This window comes from Ursus americanus, chromosome 4, assembly GCF_024610735.1.
Source record: "Ursus americanus isolate L20-20 chromosome 4, mUrsAme1.1.p, whole genome shotgun sequence".
NCBI lineage: Eukaryota > Metazoa > Chordata > Mammalia > Carnivora > Ursidae > Ursus > Ursus americanus.
This window is the reverse complement of record NC_142130.1, coordinates 70,327,330-70,351,439: the sequence shown is the minus strand read 5'-3', so window position 1 is coordinate 70,351,439 and position 24,110 is coordinate 70,327,330. Positions and strand designations below refer to the sequence as shown.

The 24,110-nt window shown below is 35.9% G+C and overlaps 1 protein-coding gene across 9 annotated transcripts in view; it reads left to right on the top strand.

Moving 5' to 3' along the window:
- ROBO2 (roundabout guidance receptor 2) overlaps positions 1-24,110 on the top strand; it is a 581,558-nt gene that overhangs the window by 519,743 nt on the left and 37,705 nt on the right. For 7 of the 9 annotated variants that reach the window (XM_087861721.1, XM_087861720.1, XM_045785430.2 and 4 more), the window contains exons 19-22: positions 8,229-8,271; positions 9,707-9,834; positions 15,259-15,540; positions 20,892-21,048. In XM_087861721.1, coding sequence (XP_087717847.1) covers positions 8,229-8,271; positions 9,707-9,834; positions 15,259-15,540; positions 20,892-21,048 — 610 coding nt within the window. The remainder of the gene's footprint in view (positions 1-8,228; positions 8,272-9,706; positions 9,835-15,258; positions 15,541-20,891; positions 21,049-24,110) is intronic. The other 2 variants (XM_087861722.1, XM_045785435.2) reach the window with 1 other exon arrangement.

The following is a 24,110-nucleotide window of genomic DNA, read 5'->3' as shown; positions in this document are numbered from 1 at the left end:
AATAGTACATTTCCTATTATCATTTCTCATCGTGATTGATATCCATCTGCTTATAGAGGAACTGCTAACTCAGAAGGTGCTATGCCCTTCAAATATTTTGGAATAAGGCCAAGCCAGAGAGCAGCCTTTCAAAACCTTTATACTTAATTGATAGATGGCTGACTCTCAGAATGGATTCACCTTCAACTAGTAATTTGCCTTCTAGCAACTGCTGTTCCCTTCTAGGTGAGAAGCAAATGAAAATCCAAACCGTAGGTACCTAGCATTGCATATCTGCCTTGGTGGAATTTTTTACACATTTCCCTCCATATATAACCTATCCTCCACCTGTTAAAATTTTCATGTTCTTGTCCTTATATAACTTTTAAAAATGGGGATTTTTAAATAGGGATGATTAGTGGAATATGTATCATAGGTTTAAATTTCTGATATTTCATGCATGAGCTAATGATTCATTTAAGATCACAAAGATTTCATACAGGGCTATTTTTTTCTTTCTTTGAAGTGTGTTATAAAAATTATAGAGAATATACTCTATTTGTACTAGTGCTGTTTATATTTTGATTTTCATAAAGAATTCTGTGGGAATCTTATAAACTTTATGAGCATGGAGACAATGATTTTACTCACAAAGTGAAAAGACTAATATTTTCACTTTTTCACTGCATGGTAATGTCTATATTGTGTCCAAATGTTGTTAATTCATGAGAGCAGTGTAGTTTTTTTCCTAAATAAACAAAAAAAATCTACTTTTGGATAAGTATTTAGATTAATTTTGTAACATAAGATACTTCATTTATTTCAACCCCCAATTCTGATCTTAGATTATACTTAAACAGCTGATGCAATTTACGTATACTAAGATATACATATATATGTGATGCAATTTACATATATACATGCATTTTAATAAAGCTTGACTGACTCTAAGTAGAATTGTAAAGCAGGTAAAATTTGATTTCAGGACTCCCTTTTTCCTACTTCATTCCAAATCTCTTCTTAAACACTAGAGGTAGAACAGGGAAGATTTTAACTAGTGGGAAGATATGTAAATACCTTTCAGGTTAGAGATTCTGACTTTCAGCAGGATGCCTTCCACTCGCCCTGTGCAGACAAAAACTTACTGACTTATTATGGCTAGTCTTTGGCTCTCTGTCATGTGGAAAATTATATTTGACTGTCTAGAAGGAAGAAAAAAATACGTGCTGCTCAGTATTGATATTTTTCTTATATATCAGAGTATTTAACATATTTATCAAAAGACACTAGTGGAATGACACCTTACATTATAAAAACAACTATCAAGAATCAAATGCAAACTTATATATTTAAGTGATCTGGGGGGCACCTAGGTGGCTCAGTGGGTTAAGCATCTGCTTTCAGCTCAGGTCACGATCCCAGGCCCCACACTGGGCTTCCTTCTCAGTGGGGAGTCAGCTTCTACCTCTCCCTCTGCCCTTCTCCCCGCCTTGTACTCTCTCTCTTGCTTGCTCTCTCTCAAGTAAATAAATAAAATCTTTTTAAAAAATGATCTGAGAGGAGAATTTGGCTTGAACCTATTTTGCCTCTTTACACAGCAGGTAGTGGAGATTTCACCAGGGCAATGTTACACACTAACTTCTTATTCAATTTTTTTTTCCTGTTTATCCTTTATTTAAATTCTTCAGACACAATCACATGCCACATCTTTGCACATGGTACAAAGAAGGGCAGCTGTGACAAAAAAGGAATCCTTATAGTTCATATTCTATGTGAAATCATGTTATACTTTCATTGAGCATCATACAATGTTATTTATCGTACTCTCCATTGAGCGCTAGTAGTCTTCTTGCCACCGATGGGAGGTTCCTGGCTGCTAGAATAATTCACCACCTAAGTTGTAGCATCAAATGAATTGTAAAAAGATTTGGGCAGAAGGTACAGAGAATATTAGGTGATTTTTGAATCTAGCGTAAATGTTTGATCACATGTATAGAAGTGTTTGTGAATAGATAAGTGAACAACATAAGTTTGGGTAAAAATCATGTAGCTCTCATGAAGATTATATATACATATATATATATATATATATATATATATATATATATATACATATATATATATATATATATATATTATGCATGTTCATGTATATCCATTCTATAATCCTCACAAAGGTTACATGACTCTTTTCAAACTTACGTTGTTCTCTTTTATTCACAATTTTTCATTCATCAACTTTGTAATGAAAGTATATATATTTTCACTTGTAAAGGGGTGAGTGAGAGTTTGTGAGTATAACCTCCAAGAATAACAGATTCCATGAAACAGCAAATATAAACAATTTAATGAGTGAGCAAATTGTGAAGTGCTAAACACTTCTTGAATAGGCTTTAAAAACCATTGGTGAAATACAAATTATTTGACTATCCAAAGACAGCTAAAAGATTTTACGGAATTTTTATACTCTGATTATCTGGGCTGAGTTAATGCTTATTAAAAGAGGATTAATCTACATTCATATTTGAGAAATAGCTTATCAGGAAAGGGAATGAAGCTTGGCTGGCAACATTAAAGTTTCCATTTGGAGTAGGAAAATGTGGCCTACTAGAGATAGGCACTCTGAAAGCTTCCTTACCTCAAAATGTTAATTTACCACATTGCTATATTTCCCTTCCCCCTCAGTTTTAGCAGGCATGAGATTAGGATTAATCCTCTCAGATAATAGTAGACGTACTTTCTGTATGATATAAACTTGCAAAATCTCTTTACCTTTTATCCTTTATAAATATTGCAATAAATTCAAAATATTTAATGCAATTCTAAAACACTTAAGGTTGTGGTATCTGTAGAACTTTTTGGACACCTTAGCACTATTCCAGTTAGTTTTAGGTAAAAACTTCTATATGTTGTTCCCTGAAAGTTCTTAACTTTAGATACTAGCAGGGACTCCTTCCTGGTAAGGATTCACACTTCTTTCAAATTTATCTCTGGTAAGCACAAAGTTATACACTGTGATTATAAAAATTATTACTAGAGCAAGATTGTCCAATGACCTCTCCTTCCATCCCTCTTGCTTTTAGATTCAAGAAAATTCAACATTTCATTGAAACGAAAGCTACCGCAAACAGCTTTCAATTTGCTGTGGAATTAATTTATTTTTCTCTGCACAAAAAGAAAAACTGAAAGAAAGAGAAAGGAAGGAAGGGAGGGGAGGGAAAATGCTAATCAAAACTCCATATATGACTTCTATTTTACTCATTCTAATTGCTTATCCTTATTTCTTTTTTCTTTTTTTTTTTTTTAAGTGGTTGAAACCGCACTACAGCTTTACATAGGCATGTCAGGGAAGGCTTTCTTGGGAAGAGGTCTTTTTTTTCTTTTTAAAGATTTTATTTATTTATTTATTTGACAGAGATAGAGACAGCCAGCGAGAGAGGGAACACAAGCAGGGGGAGTGGGAGAGGAAGAAGCAGGCTCATAGCGGAGGAGCCTGATGTGGGGCTCGATCCCATAACGCCAGGATCACGCCCTGAGCCGAAGGCAGACGCTTAACCGCTGTGCCACCCAGGCGCCCCGCTTATCCTTATTTCTAGTCTATTTTTCATCTCATGGTCTAATACGACTCAGCTGTGACTCAGTTACTTTTGGTCCACTTTTCAAAATGGAACAAATCTAAAAGTTTGGAATATGGGGTAAAAGAGAAATTTGAATAGTCATCTTTTTTCCCCCTTACTTTACAAAGACAGTGAATCAACCTTATTATGATAAGGGTTGTTTTTTGTTTGGTTGGTTTTAGTTTTTGGTTTTCTTTTGTCATGGAAGCATACAAAATGGAGAATTTTCATGTATACCAAATTCTGTCAATGGACCATTTTAAGTTGGTCATGTATTTACATAATGTACTGTTCATTTTTGCCTTTGTATAGTTGGTATGTAGAGGTGCAAAGATAAGTGTCTCTACGGAATATTTTGCCAAAAACAGTCTCTAGAAAGATTTGAAAGCAGATTTTAATGATGAATGGAACACCAATAGAAACTGGGTATATCTTAAGTGCTTTGAAATTTAAGAGTATTTTACTCACAATATTTAATTCTTAATTGATAAGTATGAACCTTAGCATAGTGTCCATATTCTAACATGTCTGTAAATTAATCCTGATGATGTTTTTCCCAGTTTTCTATTGTGTTAAAATACATATAGCATAAAATGTACTATCTTGACTATTTTTGAGTGTACAGATTGGTGTCATTAAATACATTCATGATGTTGTGCTATCATCACCACCATCCATCTCCAGCACTCGTTTCATCTTCTAAATTGAAATTTTATACCCTGTAAACAATAACGCCCATCTCCCCCCTTTCTCCAACCCCTGGCAACCACCATTCTACTTTCTGTCTCTATGACTTTGACTGTTCCAACTACCTCGTATTAGTGGAATCATACGGTACTTGCCTTTTTGTGAGTGACATATCACTTAGCATGATGTCCTCAAGTTTAGCATATGTCAGAATTCTCTTCTTTCTTATAGCTGAATTGTATGTATATACAACATTTTTCTTATCCATTCATCCATTTATGGACATTTGGATTGCCTCCAGGTTTAGCTATTGTGGATAATGCTACTGTGACCAGGGGTCCACAAATATCTCTCCGAGACCTGGCTTTCAATTCTTTTGGGTATATACTCAGAAGTGGAATTGCTAGATCATATGGTAATTTTATATTTTTAATTATTGAGGAACCACCATACCGTTAACTGTTTTCCACTATGGCCACACCATTTTCTCTTCCACCAACATTGCACCAGCGTTCCCATTTCTCCACATTCTTGCCAACACTTGCTATTTCTTGTGTCTTGCATAGTAGCCATCCTAATGGGTGTGAGGTAGCCTCCCTTGTAGTTTTGATTTTTATTTCCCTAATGACTGGTGATGTGGAGCATCCTTTCAAGTGCTTAATGGCCATTTGGATTCTTTCTGTTTGATAAGATTTTGAGTGTTGCCTTGTAAGTTTAAATTTTGCATTTAAAAAAAAAGATTTATTTATTTATTTTAGAGAGAGTGCTGGATTTGGCCAGCAAACCCTGAGGTGGCGAATGAAAAGATTACTCCAGACACCTAAGTAGGAAAAAAGAGAGGGCAAGGGGACCAGATGCTCTAGTGGTGAAAGGTCCCAAGCCAGACTCAGTCTCTGCTTTTATTGCAGGTCCTATTTATACATCAAGTAAGAGCAGAAAAATAGAAAGGAATGTTAGGCTTTAATAATCAAGACATAGATACACAGGGCAATGCATGACTGTAGCAAGCAGTGTTCGTGATGTGTTTGCAGGCTAAGGGTATGATAGATACGTGACCATAAGGTAAGGGTGTTCTTCATCTAAGTTAAATATTTGTGCCCTAGCTGAGAGCGTTAAGCTGCAATAAGGATCTGGCTGTTTTCAGCCCAGAAACTTCAAAGGAGACCCAGCATTCCAGGAACTCCTCCTTAGCTTTTCAACCAGTCTCACCTCTGGAGACATATTTCATTTAAATCTTATCTATCCAGGTACGATGAATCCCCACAGAGAGAGAGAGAGAGAGAGAGAGAGAGCACACAAGAGGGAAGGATAGAAGAAGGGGGAGAGAGAATCTGATGCAGACTCCACACTGAGTGTGGAGCCTGATGCAGGGCTTGATCTCACGACCCTGAGATCATGACCTGAGCCAAAACCGAGAGTCAGATGCTTAACCAACTGAGCCACCTAGGAGCCCCTAAAATTTACATTTTGTGAAGAATTTACCACTGCTTAGTATGTAAAAGTTAAGTGCAACTCTGCTTCAGTTGTCCTCCTTTTCTCTACTATTACTTACTGCTCTAGTAATAATGGAAAGTTTGGGTGGGGACAAAAGAGCATCTAAATTAGGAGAAATACTTAGCTTCTAAATACATGTCTTCTAAATAGCACATTTTGAGGTGTAGCCCATCAGTGCCTGCTTATTTTCATATTCACAATGATATTCACAACATTATCTTTACTCTCTTTTAGTATAGTAAAACAATCACTTGGTAGTCCTTTAAAAAAACCACATAACTAGAAAATCACATCAGATGGAAAACTAATTAGCTACACTGTTTTCACATTTTGTGTGCATATTTTTTTTCCCCAAATCAGGACTTTATTTAATAGCTCCAGTGCTCAATTTTTTCCATTAATTGTTTCTTCTTTTGTTGTTGTTAAAAGCAGTTATTAATGGGACCCAATGTGGTATGGACTGCTGCTGATTCTTGATTCTCGTCACTTAGGCAAGCTGTCAAGAAACAGAGTAGCGATCAGTGTTCTTTCATCTTCTCTGAGGAACCGTCCATAGCCAATCCGGGGCAGATACAAAGGATATGTCAGGATTGTTTTATAATGAATCTGAGATGTTTCCTGAAAAATTGATAAGGCAGTATACTTCAGGTGCCAGCCAGATGTTCCTCAAAGCACTACCTCCTGATAGACCCTGGGAATCATGATCATATCACCCGATTATGATGTCATGAGACATATGTCATTAAATGACCTTAGAGAAAGGACTAGGGACCTGAATAATGGAAATTTACAAAATTTAAAGAGCAATCATACTTCATAGTCAAAATTTGAAGAATAGATGAATTATGGAGAGATTATTCAAATTAAGAAGTATTTATTATATGTATACTTTAAGTGACAATATATCCTCTATTTATTTAAAATATGAATCAAGTCATAAAACTTTCTTTTATTTTTTCTCTATTTTTTACTTATTAGGAAATCATGGTAAATATAATCAGTATTTTCCAAATATAAGACATGTTGGATTCACATCTGTGCAATTTTTTTTCTTAAGTTTTTGTTTTGTTTAGTTTTTTATGTTTCAAGTTTTTATGGAAATTCCAGTTAGCTAATAGTGTACTATTAGTTTCAGGTGTACGATATAGTGATTCAACACCTCTGTATGTCACCTGGGGCTCATCACAGCCAGTGCACTCCTTAATCCCATGACCTAGTTTTCCCTTACCCCACCTCTCTCCCCTCTGGGAACCAGCAGTTTTTTCCTTCATCCCCAGGAACTGGTTTCTCTGATCTATATTCACTTTAGTCAAAATTGCAATTTTGCAGTCCATAAACTTCTAAACACCAAATTTTTTCCCATGATCTTCTAGTTAACTCATTTTGTGGCAAAATTCAATCCATGCTAATGTGCAACTATTCATAGACTTTATCCCACCAATCATGAATATTTATATTTTATTGCAAACACATTAAATAGAGTTTCTGACTTAGATTCTCTCTGTAGTATGCATTGTATTACCTTTCTGAGATCTGAAACATTTTGAATTCCAAATATATTTGGCTACAAAGATTTTGGATAAGAAATGATGGATCCACACTGATATTTACATTCTTTGGCCAAGCCTCGAAACCCACTTTTTTTTATGTTGATAGCTTTGCAGAATGGAATCTAGTGTCCTGAGAGAGTGCTTCTCCAGGTATAGCTCTACAGGATGCTTGTTGGTGTGAATAATAAGTTCAAGAGTTTTATAAAGGACTTAAGTTTTTGCAATTATTACATACAATACAGGTAATATACTGAATATATTCAGTATCAAGTTTTTGAAAATTTCATTTTTTGTGAGGATTGGATGATAAAACAAAGCACTCAACACATTATTCTCTATTAATTATAGTTTATGTCTATTGTAATTGTAGTTGTTCAACTCATAGGGATTAGCAGTACCCGAAAAGGATGTGTGATGATGAGGAATATGTCGTCAAATCAGTACCTGTTATTCTTTTTCACTGGCAGGATGTTATTTTGTTTGTTTGCTGTTTCGTTTCAATTTCTGTTATGTGCATTTTATGTTGTGCCTTCTAATTAGGACACCCACATATTAAGATTAAAAGTCATGATTTGATAATCCTCCATAAGTGCATGTTGATCTTCCAATGACACTATATATACCAATTGTAACAGTTTTTTGATATCCAAACACAAATTGCCCTTTCAACGTAACCATACATTTGGCTTGGAGTATTTTTAAATGTCTTATTAAAGTTGGAGCAAACGATGGCTTTGCCCTGGGCCAAACCACTGCTTCTTATTCTCTGTACAATTATGTTAATTATATTTTGTTAAAATTCCCAGAGGCCTCAGCTCTAAACTAAGGACCAATATGTAGTTGGTATTAATCGTAATTAATATTGACTACTTGTGTGTGTGTGTCTTTCTTTTTTTAACAGTTACATTTCAAAGAGGAGATGGAGGACTAATGAGCAATGGGAGGTATGCTAAGGAGATTCTTTTTTATTATTATTTTTAATCAGGACTGGGGAAACTATAGTAAGAAGCTATTATTGTAATAAACGATCACTTATAAGTCTGAGAATTCTAGGAGGAATTAAATGGCTTACCACAAGGTTTAATGATCTATCTGTTGTGCACTTTAGAGGAATCAAGTCCAGATGTTTCATATCTCCCAGATGCCCCTGAAGAAATTAGTAGTAAATATCACAAGGAATGTGTTCATTTGTTAGCAGGATGTTTATTGCATTAATTAGACATTAGCAAATGAAGTTGCTGTTGTTTAAGACTCCTTATTGGCTCTCACGAAATTGCTGTGAGTGAACAATTACACATAATCGATCACAAAGTAAATGATTCATGGATGATGAATAGGCTGTAGATTGATAGGACTGGATTCCACAACTTTAGATACTCAATTGAAATTGATAAAAGCTGATAACAAACCCATATATCCTCATCTATTTCCCCTTTGCCAATATGGAGATGGTAATTAGGCTCTGGTAATAACTTCCAATCTCCCATTTAATCAATATTTTAGCAAAGGAGATTAGGTCTAATGAGAGCTAGTGCATGTAGCAAGCAAGCAGTTGGGTCTTCTTATTGTAGTTTCCATAGAAACTCATGTTTCTCTTAGGGATTTCACAGAAACGGTCTATCAAAAATAAAGTGCAATGATTATAGATGTTGCTATTTCTTTGTAAATATGCTAATAATCTGGAAAGGAATCGGATTCCCATCTTTTATATTGAAAATGGAAATTCTTTATTCAATACGATGTGGGAAAAGTTTTTCTCATAGACTATACTCACATGCTGGATCAGATCACAGTGAATCTTTAATTACCTTAAAAATCTTTGATATACCCCTAATATCTTGCAATTTAGAGAATTTGGAAATGTGCTATTGATAGAGCAATATAAATACTGTTCATTAATTTCCCTCAAGTTCTTTGCCTCTAAATCAAGCATGAGGGCTCATAACAGGGGTTACAACCTACAGGGGACAGATAAATATGGGGCTGTAGGAATCGAGGAAGCAATAGCCCAAAGTCTTGGAAATGGCTGATACTGAGTAGTCACTCTGAGCAATTGTTCCCTTGAGGTGCCAGTTCATCATCAAACCTTGTTTCGGGATCCTGCTATGTTACCAATTCCCATCAGTTTCAGGGCAGACAACTGAATTCATTTGGATGTCAGCAGAATCCCAGGCAGGACGCTTCTGCTTCCATTGACAGGCTATATATAGTCTTAATGAACTGCTGAAGTTCCTTAATTCTTGAGAACCTACACATTTTAATTTGAAGTGAATTAAAATCTTATTAAATTCTTTCATCTATTTTAAAATGTGCAGGAGACAGGTGTCCAAATTTCTCATTGAGCTCCATGGGTTGATTTCCTTTTAATCTCTGTTTCAGCCGTCCTGGTCTTCTAAATGCTGGGGATCCCAGTTATCCATGGCTTGCTGATTCGTGGCCAGCCACGAGCTTACCAGTAAACAATAGCAATAGTGGCCCGAATGAGATTGGGAATTTTGGACGTGGAGGTAAGTTGTGCTATTCAAAACTTTGTTATTTGTGTTCTTGGCTTTCGTAAATGTTTTAAAAAATACATATTAGAGAGTATTTTCTTCCACAATTCAAATTACTAAAGCACATGTACTAACAGTGCTGTATATTCACTAAATATTTTATATAAGACTATTGTGTCTATATTACCTTGAGTAAGACTAAGCTTTAAGGAAGTCATTACTAACCAAGATGACAAATATTCATAACACATTTTTGTTTTAGGACTATTAGCACAAGATTAGTAAAGTCTGAAACCATGCTGCTAAGTAGGGCTTATGATTTTCAACTAGTCATTTCTGTTCTCTACATGTAATTCAACATATGTTTATTAAGTATGTCCTATGTACCTGGCATTATGGCAGATGGTAAAAATAAAATATCAGTATAAAGAGAGATGGTGTTTATCCTCATAAGATGTATGTTATAGAGAGTAGACACTCCAATAAATATGACATGTTGACAGAGAACTTAGTTTTACCAGTGGTAACTGGTACCCCAAACGAAAGACAAAAAGGTGCTAAGTAGCTGATATGCTAAGGTCTCCAAAATTTGGTGCTAGGGTTCTCTCTGCAGAAACAGAATTTGACCTACTATAAATAATTACAACCTCCCCACTACCACTTTTTTATCCATTCAGTAGGAGAGTGATGTATTTACAGAAAGATGGGGCTGGAGAAGTCTGTCATCCCAGTGCTTAGTTTGGCAGAAATAGATGAGTTTTCCATTGGCAGAAACTTTTGCAAATAGTAAATGGGCTGGAGCTGCTCTGTCGGTACCCGTGAAACATGAAAAAGCTGCCCATTGGGAATAAGAAAGTTCTATGAATGGAGTGTTATTATTTAAGTTGACATCTGAAGGAGAGGTAGAGATTAGGCAGAATTGTTTGAAAAGTGGGTGGAGAAGAAATGTCCATATTTTAAGTATTTTAAGGTCTAGAAAGAAGAGAGACATTGACCTACTTGAGAAATGAATGAAATTCTTAATGAGTATAAAGTACAAGGCAGCAGAGGTGATAAAAAAAAAATACTGGGGGACAGATAATAGAGAGCCTTCTAAGCCACACAAAAACTTTAAACTTTGTCCAAAGGGTAGTCAGAAGGCATCAATGGATTTGTAAGAGGAGAACACTAGGCTCTAAGTACAGAGTTAAGTCATCCAGCCTACGGCCAGGTGGGAAATGGAGTGCGAGTAGAAAATGGAATGATTAATTAGGAGAGTAGTTCTATAATCCACGAAAGTGTGGATGAATCTGCTAGAGGGTTTCTAAACCTCTGGGTAGAATTAATAATGGAGGAGACCCAGGGCTAGACTAACCTATTATAAGCCTCAGTGGTGGATTTCACAGGCATGAGTATATAAATATACTGACTTAGAAGAATAATCATGGATACTGGCATTTTCTCTTTATGGATGGAATACCAATAAGTGTTTGAATATAATTAAAATAGTATTTAAAAAAATAAAGCTACTAATTATTGCTTAAATCTGCATTCTGTCAATACCAACTCGAAGAAGGGGAGCTCTCTCCCATTCTCCAAATAAAATACAGAAAATAACCATCCCCCCGTCACAGGTGTGTAATGTGGATTAAATGGATGATTATATATTCAGGTTTAGCACAAAGCTTGACATACAAGCGGTGGCCAACAGGCATCAGTATGGTAAATGAGAAACCAAAAATACATTGCATGACTCCTCAGCTTTTGGCTTGCCCTGTGTAATCACCCTGTTTAGGGTTCTTCTTTGTCCAGAACCTCCGACCGTGGCTGCCTTCCCTAGTAACCAAACTCGGAGCCCTCTGATTCTAGGCTATTACTTTTTCGTGGGTAGGCTCTCTACATGAGCACCTCCTCACTGGGAGAGCAGAATATTCCTCTCTACCCTACCCAGAAGGATTTCATCAAAGGAAATTCTGTTCTGAAGGCTTTTATCAATCAAGGATTTGATCCCTCTTCTACGTGCTATATTTATATGTTATAAGTCACCATTCACTTTACATCACGAAGTGTATCTTTAGGCAAAGATGGAGAAAACGTTTTGTTTTGTTTTTGTTTTTTTCAGTTTCTAGCAGGCTACACTAACATCCAAAATGTCTCAGTCTAGTTTAGCCAAAGGGTACATTTGTAGATTTTCAAGGTTTTTCTTCTATATCCACTGCATTTTTATGATATGATATATTTCACAGGCGAACATCAAGGCCAAGACAAAGTTTTTGCAGGGTTTACTGTATTTCTCTTCAGTGTGATAGGCATGGTAAGCATTTACTATGCACCAGAAATAGATAGGCTTTTTTGGTACATTTTATTTCATTGTATTGGCATAATAAATGTGTGACGTAGATAATAGATAATCATGTTTACATTTTTAAAAGGCCAAGAAACTAAGGTTTATCAAGATGAATAACTCGAGATCTAGGGGCAGAAGGCAGGTCTAACACATGTTAAAACCTCGGTTCCTTTATCTACACTGTTCTGCAATCCTCTAGGTGGAATTCACATGTATGATTGTGTAACTATGGTCACTTAAAAGAATTATTGTGTATACTGACATTTCCCTTTCAAGAATGGAATACTAATGCATGTTTAAAGTAATGAAAATAGTATTTTGAATAATAAAGTTACTAATTGTTGCGTAAGTCTGCCTTTTGTCAATACAAACTATAAAAGAGTCATTTAATCATTCAGCGAGTGCTTACCCTCTGCAAAACACTAGGTGAGGAATTATGGAAATCCAGACATAAATCCTGTATGTTCCTGTTCTTAAGTATCTTATAATATGATACAGGAGACATTCATTCATTCAAGTATATCAGGCAAAAAGAAATAAATGCATGGATCTCTAAGGTGCTGAAAACCGCAGAATGAATCATGAGTAATTCCACCTGGAGGGAAGGGTTCCTGTAATTCAGAGGTTTCAAACTCAAATATTAACAAGTGCCAGTCAGCCCAAAGCACTAAGGAAAGGTAGGTGTGGACAGTGAGAAGTGGAAACTGGAAGGTCCTGCCTAAAGATGGCAACACCCACTCAGGTCCAGGCTGTTGGAGGAAGGCGGACCCAGAGTTCCAAACCTCCTGATATTATAGGATGATCCCCCCACATCCAGATATTCATGTATAATCTTCCACGTTTGGATATAATTCAATTTATTTTTCGAAGATGTAGGAGGGACCCAATAATAGTTGAAGGAAATATGCAGCCCCCAAATCAATACAGAAGCACTTAGACCTGAAGGCTGGCTGATTTCGTCCAGCAGGGAGCGAGAGATTCTATTTCTAGTGCTGTAGCTTTAGTTGTGGCAGGATAACGTTCTGTAGGACTAGGTCCTTGGACAACTTTTTTCCACTTTTAAACATTTGAACACACAACCATTTCAAAAGCTTGCAGTTAAAGTGGCTCCCAATCTAAATCGAAAGTTTTAGAAGGCCTCAAGTTCAAAGTGTTGGGAAGTTGGGGCTCGTGCTGGGAAAACATGTCTGTCTGGTTAATATTATCAATAAAAGACAGTGGAGGTGGCAGAAACAAAACTCGGAAAATTTCCCCAGAGTGAAGAATCTATTTTCATAACTTTGATAGATTATTAAATATTAAATGTTTTTGAGAATGAAAATGATATTGACATTTGAGGATGAAGTACACTTTTTCATTATCAAATTTTCTAATGAGTTTGTAGGTAAAAGCCAAAAGGGCAAAAAAGTAGTTATGGGACTCCGAAATCAAAAAACACTTTTACTTGCTTGTACGAGTTTGTGAAATATTATATATTTGAATCTTTTAACAATTTCACTGATATGCATTTAAAATATTTACTTCAATAAAGTTATGTATCCACTTACTTATAAAGCAAGTTGGAATTCCAGACTTCAGAAAGATCTAAATTATGCAGTGTGTAAAATGGATTATAAATGTCTTGTTGCTATTGCTAAAGAAGACATTTTTAGCTTTTGTAAAATGCAAAAGCAAAATTAATATTTTTATAAGAGTCTTTATTTCAAGTACTTTTGGATATCACCAAACCTAAAAGTTTGAGGATATTTTGACTAAGTTTCACTTTCTGCTTTTTTCTTGTCATGATAATTGGTTTTGGGAGCAAAATAATTTGGTTTATTACTTAATATTACAGTAATTTAACTAGTTGAAAATTTCCTATAATGAAGAAATCATTGATGAGCTCAAGTACTATGAAGTGTGGCTTTCAGAACATAGATTATTAAGGAATATATACTATAATTAGATTCACTTTTAACTCTATATGATTGAAAATATGTCATTTAGTGTTGTTTGTTTTTTAAAGATTTTATTTATTTATTTTAGAGAGAGGGAGAGCAAGTGTAAGCAGGCGTAGGGAGGGAAGCAGAGGGAAAGAGAAAGAGAATCTCAAGCAGACTCCCCGTGGAGTGTGGAGTCTGACGTCGGTCTTAATCTCACAACCCCAAGATCATGACCTGAGCTGAAATCATGAGTCGGACACTCAAGCAACTGAACCACCCAGGTGTCCCAGTATTGTGTGTTTTTTTTTTTTTAAATTCTGGTATCTTTCTTCTAAGAAAGGAAAGAAATAAGAGCTCATGAGGGAGGTGGCAGTTTTGAATTATAAAGCATCACGTAAGATAATTCAGCACACCAAAAGATAAATGGACTGATTGATATTCAGTGTTGTTACTAAAGTTTAATTTTACTCTTGCTGTATTATAACTTGAAACTATAATTCTCCACTTCTAAGAGTTAGTAGCATAAATTAAACTCACTGATCACTCAGATTGCTTTTTCTATAGTTAAATCCTGCTGTATTGTGAAAATGACTTATTCATGAAAAATTTCTTTTGTTACCCAAGAAAAAAACATTCCTACCATCCGCTCCACTCCATACTGGAACTGTGAAATCAAATCAGAGAAACAGCAAGCTGGAACTTCAGAAAAACGTATCTCCTAGTTTGCTTGTATAGTATAATTTTGGAAAATCTGGCCTCTATTCAGCAGCTATATTCTACATCTTTTGGGGTAAAGTGGAAAAAGATGTTTTCAATCCATGATTTGTAGATTCACTTTTATCATTTCTGCTGTAAGGAGCTAACAATTTCATTGGTTCTAAAAGCAACATGCACAACTGAAAGCATTTTTTGGTAGTGAAATATCCCAAACATCTCATTCATGGTTGAAGAAAATGGGGGAAGGGACGCGTTAAGCAGTGAGACGTGAAGGACGAGCAGTAGGCCTGCCTGTCACCGAGGCTGATAGCTTGGCGATGGTTGTACATCATCTACCCTTCATTGACTCATAAAGCCCGTCTCAGCTGAAATGCAAACGTGCGGCATGACACTTTTATTTTTCATCTTCAATCCTGATAGTTTTGGGCTTCCCGTGCATCATTAAATTGTTTCATTTCCCTATGTTCACCACAGATGTGTTGCCACCAGTTCCAGGCCAAGGGGATAAAACAGCAACAATGCTCTCAGATGGAGCCATTTATAGCAGCATTGACTTCACGACCAAAACCACTTACAACAGTTCCAGCCAAATAACACAGGCCACCCCATATGCCACCACACAGATCTTGCATTCCAATAGCATACACGAATTGGCTGTCGATCTCCCTGATCCACAGTGGAAAAGCTCAATTCAGCAAAAAACGGACCTGATGGGATTTGGATACTCTCTACCCGATCAGAACAAAGGTAACAATGGTGAGTCAGGTTCTTACACCCCGAGGAGTTCTTTTCATATCATTTGTGCATGAGATAGAAATTAGTATTTGTTGTTCAGTTTAGTGACTCATTACCAGGTTCACTACCTAAACTAAAAAAATATTCTTGGCATGTATTCAGTACCTTGCACAATCCCTACCACCACCACCGCCACCGCCACCACACACCAACACCAATCGGTTTCATCCTTTTAGCTCTTTTTCAATAGAGTGGTCAGTAATCCATCTCAACTTCCATTAGGCAGGATAGACGGAACATTCCTCCACTGTCCCACAACATCTGCTTCTGAGTTGCTAACTGCATGTTCTGCATGGGCTTGTGCTGTGAACTAATCACATGATGCCACTATGACCTCTGCCCTTTAACCCTTAGCCTTACTTTACATCCCTGACTACCGATTGGCTGAGGGATTGTCTAATAGAATGCCACACAACCAGTCACAGGATTTCAGCACCACCAGCTCTCACAACAGCTCAGAGAGGAGTGGCAGTCTCTCAGGTTGGTCTCATCACAGTAAGGAGAAATATTTTTTTGTCACCAGCATATGACCTGTGTTCCTAACAACCGTGAAGAAGTACTGAATCACAACTCACTGTCAGGCATTTATCTTTCAGATGACAATAGCAGTTTATCCTAATGAAATCATGCTCTGGGAAGGGGGGAGATAAAAATCCCTGTCACTCTTTATGTACTGAGTGTACGACACCATATTTACTGAAAAATTGTGTCATTTTCCTAAATATTATTTAGGAAAGAGCAGATGAATTTGATCTGCCTTGAACCCGACCTAAGAGCCAAGAGAACTTTATAATAAAAAGATCATACAGGAAAGTCAACTCCATGTCATGGGCAGCAAATGATGAATTCAGCTAAAATGCAAATCATTTGGGGCATTTTTCATAATAATCAGATTCCAGAGATGGGACTTTCTATTTTTGGACAATCTTTTCAAAATAGTATGTAGCAGGATTTATCATCTATTGAACGATATTTAGAAAAAGGTGCTGCTACCATGCAAACCAAGAGTGTTAATATGATATTAGTCTTCACGCTTAATTTCCAAAAAACTTATAATCTTTCATATGGATAATTCTTTTATGCTATAGATGTTAATATATACTAGAGATATATCCACCAAACCTAGCATCTATAGGTATTGTATAGCATATATCAGGACAGATTTTTACTGGACAGAAATATATGCCTATCATAATGAAGAGCACTGATATCCTTCAGGCTCAAGGATCCTCACTTCTCAAATAAGGAGGTCGTAGTAGACGCACTCTACCTTCCAACCATAACATGTACATCGTGTGACTGATGACTTTATCTGCACATTTCTAATTGATTCCATGATCTTATTTGCTTATTTTTTTATATTAATGATATGCCATTTGTTTTTATTAATTTTTTTATCCACAAGTTCTTAGTAAAGGATTATAGTGTATTATGATATGTCACAGGCTCCTAGGCCATAAAGAGTTAATTCTTTTACATCATTAGGGTAACATTTGCTAAATGACTTTTCCTCAGGAGATAGAACCCTTTCAGTTTGAAATGTCAATGCTCTCTATTCCCTCCAAAATGAGCCATTTGCTCTTCTTACCTATTGGTAGAATTAGATACATTATAGAATCCAGAAAATTTTAAACATCTGTTATGAATATAAACTGGCTTAATAATATAGGGGGATATTTTGAATAACTTTATATGTCATTTATACTGTCATTTATTTATAATGAGTCCCACAGTTGTACTGAATAATTAAAAAGTAATGTATCCTAGGCCTATTCCATTCAAGATCTATAAAGTCCCAAGCAATATACATATTTTAAAAATCTATATATTTTAAGCCATGAATTAATAAGACCTTTTGTGAATCCTTCGTTAAATATTCTGTGTATGTTGATTGACACTGAGTTTTAAAAGTTACCTTTTGAGTAATTGTAAGCAGAACATGATTCACAATAGTGCTTACTGCTTTTTTTTAATCCATTAATCTCCTGAGTGACATTTATATATATCTATGAATTATATTAACTACTTCATCTACATTTGAATACAAAATTACTTAAATTGGTAATAGAAAGCATTCTTTGGGAGGTGAGAGTGAAGTGATTATTCCCTTTTAGTTTAGTCCAATTGAGTTTAATATCACAAAATTTGCTTCATTCTTATAATCATAGATGCGTTTTCTAAGGCCCAAATTTAAGATCCAACTGCCCAGTGGATATCTAATCATATATTATAAGATCTTCTTAATTTGTGCATACGAGTAATGAAATCAATTTAAAATAATCACAATAATAAAGAAAGTTGGACATTTCTGAATTATTTCAGTGAATTTCTCATCCTCTTTGAAACATTATAATTTATTCCATACGTAAGTTCTGAGCACTTGTGTTAAAAATGCAACCACTAAAAAAAAAAAAAAAAAAACCAACAAAACTCAGATCTCTCAAAAACCATATGCAATCATAATTATATATATGTAGCACAATATCAGTAGTAATAACGAAATATTTTTACACACGAGTATTTTTTGAAATAGAGTGTGTGTTTAACTGACTTGAAAATGATCTATTTTTATAATTTTCTATACATAGAAGTTGTTTATTCAGCATAAATGTCAGTTTAAATATTTACATTTTGAGTTGAAGAGAAATGGGTCAGATATGTTTGCCAGTCTTCAAAATATGTTCCCCTAAAGCATAATGCAGGCCGTTCTCCCCTTAAAATGCTTGGGGATCGTTGGTTGCAAGTAACTGGCTCACTTAGCTCAAGGTATAGATCTTAGATAAACATTTAATTTCGTTAACTTATGTTATATGCCCACCACCATGCTCAGAGCCCACCTCTTAGGTCAATGCTAAGAGAGGACAAAGCTTATTGATTGATAGTCCTACCAGGACACCCCACAATGACAGAGCAGAAATTTCCCAAGGAGGGGAAAGTGGGCATTGGAGGAAAACCTTATAAATTCCGTCTATGAATCAGCTTTGTTTCCCCAATTCATTTTTAAGTCTGATATTTGAAGAGTTGATAAAGCCTTTTTTGACCTTGGACAAGAACTTCAACAGAGTTGGGTTCAGAGCTCCAGAAATAGTAATTTCTAGTAAAGCTGCTGCATTTTAAATTGTTTTTTTTTCTCTTACTGCATGAATATGGACCACGTAACATTTAGAAAGAACCTCTGTTTTCTCATCTATTAACTACTTCATCTACATTTGAATACAATATTACTTAAATTGGCGATAGAAAGCATTCTTTTAGAGGTGAGAGTGATTATTCCCTTTTCGTTTAGTCCAACTGGGTTTAATATTACAGAATGTGCCTTATGGAGATGTAAGAACTTCCCTATTTGTATCATTCGGTCTGGTGGTGATCATATAACATTTCTAAAGCGAAGAGTGAAGAAAACATTGCATACCTATAAATATATAAGGAATAAAGGATGCACAACTAGGGGAAAAGCCACTAAGGACACACAGCCCAACACATTCCTCTTTTAATTATTGAAATACAGTTCTGAAACTGCACGAAAGAGATGATCCTGGTTTGTGATTTTGATGAATGATCAGGAAACAAAGGATTAAGGCTCACCTACCTTAAACATAAACATTGTAGACTTCTGTTCAAGCAGGTTTATTATTTTTATTCCTAGAATCAGACTATTTCTGGGACACTCATTGAGGTTGGAGAAGTCAGGTGTGACCAAAGGCTGTGGAAATGGCAAGAACCATGTTTGCTCTAAGATGGAGGAGATGGGAAAGGGTAATAGTGGCAGGCATTTAGTGAGCTTTCTGTACAAGCTGAGCCCTTTCCATGCTCTATCTCATTCAATCCTCAAAATACCATAAAGATGTAGGAAGTTTGTATCTGTTTTACCTGTGTGGAAATTGAACGGATATCTATTGAGTAATTTACCAAGTGAGAAACTAGTCTTCAAACCAAGATTAAGCCCTTATCCTTGAAGCAGAAGATACCTGCTCTGCTTTCTCTTAATACCTCTCCTACTGCAAAGGTGGGAAGTTAAAGGAAGGGGTGAAAGCATTTTGTCTGTAGGGGTGCTCTTTTAAGTATGTGTGTTTATGTGCACATGACCTAGACGAGAGACGTAATTCCATAATTGGCAACAGTGTCTATGTCCAGTTTAGGAGTTTCATCCCTTTCTGGCACTTGAATAAGTTATTACTAAATGACATAATTTTCTGAGTTGGCTGATGCAGATTAGTAATCGGTAGAAGAAAGGAGATGAGACTTCTAGTAATCTCTCTGTTGATAGCCCTGCTGCAAGTATTCAATGTTCACAAACTGCAGTGCCAAAAGATGAGGTCCAAGGGGTCCATACCATGTTTTTGGAAATAGAACTATAGGCCATAGTGGGAGTGAAGGAAAGCTGCTGTGTTCCATTGAAACAAAATCCTTTGTTATGCTCTTCGAGAAGTGCTCATTCTTGCAATCAACTGTGGTCCATTTAGGAAGAACCTTGATTTACTTGGATTTTGGAAGAGTGAAAAGTATGGCACTATACAAATGATGAATTTTATTTTTATATTTCATTAAGCTCCAGTAATTCCAGAGTTGGTTTATATGCTGCCAAGTTATTTTTTGCTCGTGTTTTGTGCATGAATTCATTTGTATTAACAATAGTACTGAAACTGATCACTGCATTTCCATTAATTATCCTGCTCTTTTTGGAATTTTAGGAAACGTTATGCTTAAAACATCTGGGAACTACTCTCACTATAGGCAAAAATAATGACGCCATTTGTTAGTTTAAAATTCTATAAAACTTGTCATTGTGAAAGATTTACAAGTATCCAGATTATAGTTGACTGATTTTTATCAGTCACTTTTGAGAGAAAACTGTACTCTCCTGGATTAATTAAATTGAGTAAATTCTAATGGAAAAGTTTAGCCTGTATCCTTAGACACTGCATTTTCCACTGAGAGAGATTATGCAAAAGAGCATTATAAACGCACTAAAATCTGACATTTGAAAGAATTTGTTATGGCCCATTATTTTATCTAACAATGAAAATGTAGAGGCAGCAGACATGAATAAATCAATAAGTGTGCTTTTGCTTCAGAAAGCCATGTTTTTGGTTTATTCAGCACTGTAGTTAATGCATTGGGGAAAAAAACAGTATAATTTTGAGCGATTTGTAAAAACGTTTTTCTGATTATATCATCTCATTGTTTATAGCTTTTAACAAATGTAATATACTGATTGTGGTGTTTTGGAAACATAAATACATCCTCCCATCTGATGTCCTCTGTTTCTACGGATATTTGGTCTATCTGAATAAATGCATTATTACTTTCAGGTGGGAAAGGTGGAAAAAAGAAGAAAAATAAAAACTCTTCTAAACCACAGAAAAACAATGGATCGACCTGGGCCAATGTTCCTCTACCTCCTCCCCCAGTCCAGCCCCTTCCTGGTACAGAGCTGGAGCACTATTCACTGCAACAGCAAGAAAATGGGTAAAACTGTTTCCATACCAACGAAATGCCCACGGCTCTCCTCTTCTCTCTCTTGGGCTTTTTTGTCTTTCTCTGGTGGTCTCTTACTCTTTTCCCTGCCCCCCTTCCCAGCACGTTCATTGCCCTCCCCCTGTTGTTTGCACTGTCTATGTATTTCAGCTGATAAATACAACACAGCCCATATGGAGAACCTAGAATCCTTGGGCGTCAAGTGCCTTCGATTGTCTGCAATCATGGTAATGCAGCCTCCATTTATAATATTGCTTGTTAGTTTGAAAGCGAGTACCCACAGCTCTGTGAACTAAAGAGCCACTCCTGAGCGGGGCTGAAGGGGAATTAAAATAACCGTCTTCATCATCTCTCACGGGTTTCTAATGACTTGGTGTCTGGCCGTAGCAGAGTATCCACTGTTGAGCTCCATCCCGTGGTGTAATTGTAGGGACTTTAATCATTAGCTGCAATGGGAATTTAGGGGCCAGAATGATGAAAGAGGTTCAAGCCAATGCACGTTCTGTAACAAAACCTCTCTAAGTTAGAAAATTTCCTTCAAGGGCGTTTAAATGTGCCCTGTTTCCTTATTCCTTCCCAAATACGTCTCAAGAGTTAGTGTTTCTCTGTTAAAGTGTTATTCGATTTAAAACAGAAAGACATACTTTTTATTTTCTAATAAAAAAAAAACAATAGCAAATGAAGAGAAATATACTCAGTCTTTTTTTTTTCTATTTTAATAATTCTAATTGCTCTGTCTTCCTCACAATTTCTGGGTCACCATCGCTTTTGAATGAAACTGGAAAAATATATAATAAAGACAGGTTTTCTTTTTCCAAATTTCTTTAAATTTTGAAGTATTTAGATGTTAAGACACCTCAGTTTATTTGAATAATGGTCTTATCTCCTCTCTTATTTTATGTAAAGATCGTATGCACATAATTTTTTGGCTCCATCTCCTTTTCTTTTAAACAAGTGCTATCTTTGATGTCTCCAGATTAATTTTTTTTTTTTTTTTGAGGAAGGGGGAGAGAAAGAGAGAGGAGGAGGCAGAGGGAGAAGGAGAGAATCTTAAGCAGGATCCACACCCAGCGCTGGGCCCGAAGCAGGGCTTGATCTCACGACCCTGAGATCAAGACCTGAGCCACAATCAAGAGCAGGGTGCTTAATTGACTGAGCCACCCAGGTGCCCCTCCAGATTAATATTCTTGACTGGAACTTGCTGTTACAACATTTGCTTCCTTCAAAAGACCTCATTTACCTTTTTAAATTATGTAATATGTATACATATATACTATATATATACATTATACACACAGATGCTAGGTAGATATGCATATGTGCATATATGTATTCATACACACATACACATATATTCACATACATACCTTTATATTTTCTTCTCTACATCCTTCTTTTTCTCCAAAGGTCTTCACCTGCTTCTGTGGTATTATAACTCCCATATATATGCACAGCATTATTATTTTACTTTTTTAAAAAGTTCACATTCGAAATAAGAAATTAAGAGCACACCCTCTTTTCTCTGACTTTTTATAAAAATGTTTAATTTTGCCCATGATCTTATGTAAAACATATCAATAATGTAGATGTGCCACATGGAGTCTGTCAAAGAAAAACCAAAGATGTGTATTCTGTAGGAAAAGATGATTGCAGACTTTAGGAATCTGCTCTTCCTTCAAAACCCCATCCTAGTCTAGTTAAGGTGACTTGCCTTTCTTAATTCTTTTATTCCTTAAGCTTGCTTGTCAATTGTAGTACTCATCGCATTGCATTCTAATTACTTGTGTGTTTCCTTCAGCAGTTGGTACCTGCTGTATGAGGTTTGTTGGGTTTGAAATATTCATAGAGTAGGAGATGATCTGAAAAGTTGCCTTGAAGCCAGTTGTGAAGCCTCATATGTCATATAGGGAGTCTGATCTTTGGATGTAGATGATGGATTGAAGGGCATGAGGCTGGGGCGGGTACATCACGTCTGGAATACTGCAGCAGAGTAGCGGATACCATGAAAACTGATAAGGCAGTAAGATAAGGCAATGGCAGGAGGATGGCAGGAAAGGGATACATTTTGGAAATATACCTAGCCCAGAATAATCTCAGTCTTGAAAAGGTAGTCTTTTACTTTTTATTACAATGTTTGATACTGTTTCTAAACCTTCGATATTATTCAATTTCTTTCTAAGCCTTTCTTGGGTCACTCTCCCCCACAGAACTGAATATCAAAACTTATCATCATTGTCCAGACAGAGAAGTATTTAATTGTTAATTCAATGTTATAGCAACAATAGTAAATGTTCTCTCTCATCAATATGCCTCTCTCAGCTTGATAAAAAGGTATCAAAATGTATTTATCCTTAGCTATAAATATAATGTATTTTTATTACTATCATAGGATGCTAGGAAGAATTCCGGAGGAATCCAATAGAAATCTGATGCTTTGCTTTCTTGCTACACTTTGAGATTGGCGAGCTTTTGTGGGTGTTGAACTGTATTGTATTTTTATTAGTAATTCAGTATTTGTATCTGGCCTTTAGCTAGTTCACATGCAACATTGATTTGTTGTCATCTTTCTCATTATTTCCCAGGCAAGACGGATAATATGATGCCTCGTACTTCATATGTAAAAAAAAAAACAAAAAAACCTTTTCTAGGAATGGTTGGCCAAAAGACTTTTGGTTTGACATCAGAAGCATTTTCACAGTCTTCTCTGTTACCACAAGAAAAAGTTGAGGGTGCCTGGGTGGCTGAGTTGGTTAAACATCGATTCTTGGTTTCAGCTCAGGTCATGATTTCAAGGTCATGGTCTCAAAGTCTTGAGATCAAGTTCTGTGTCGGGCTCCTTCACTCAGCATGGAGTCTGCCTAAAACTCTCTCCCTTTCCCTCTGCCCCTCTCCTCCCAAATAAATAAATAAGTCTTAAAAACAACAACAACAAGAAAAAGTTGAAATTCCATCCTTCAAATAAGATATGTATCTGTAAATGTGGAGGAAATGCTAAAAACTGAGCTACACTTTTCTTAACATTCATGGTCATCTGTTACTTTCTTGTCATTCTT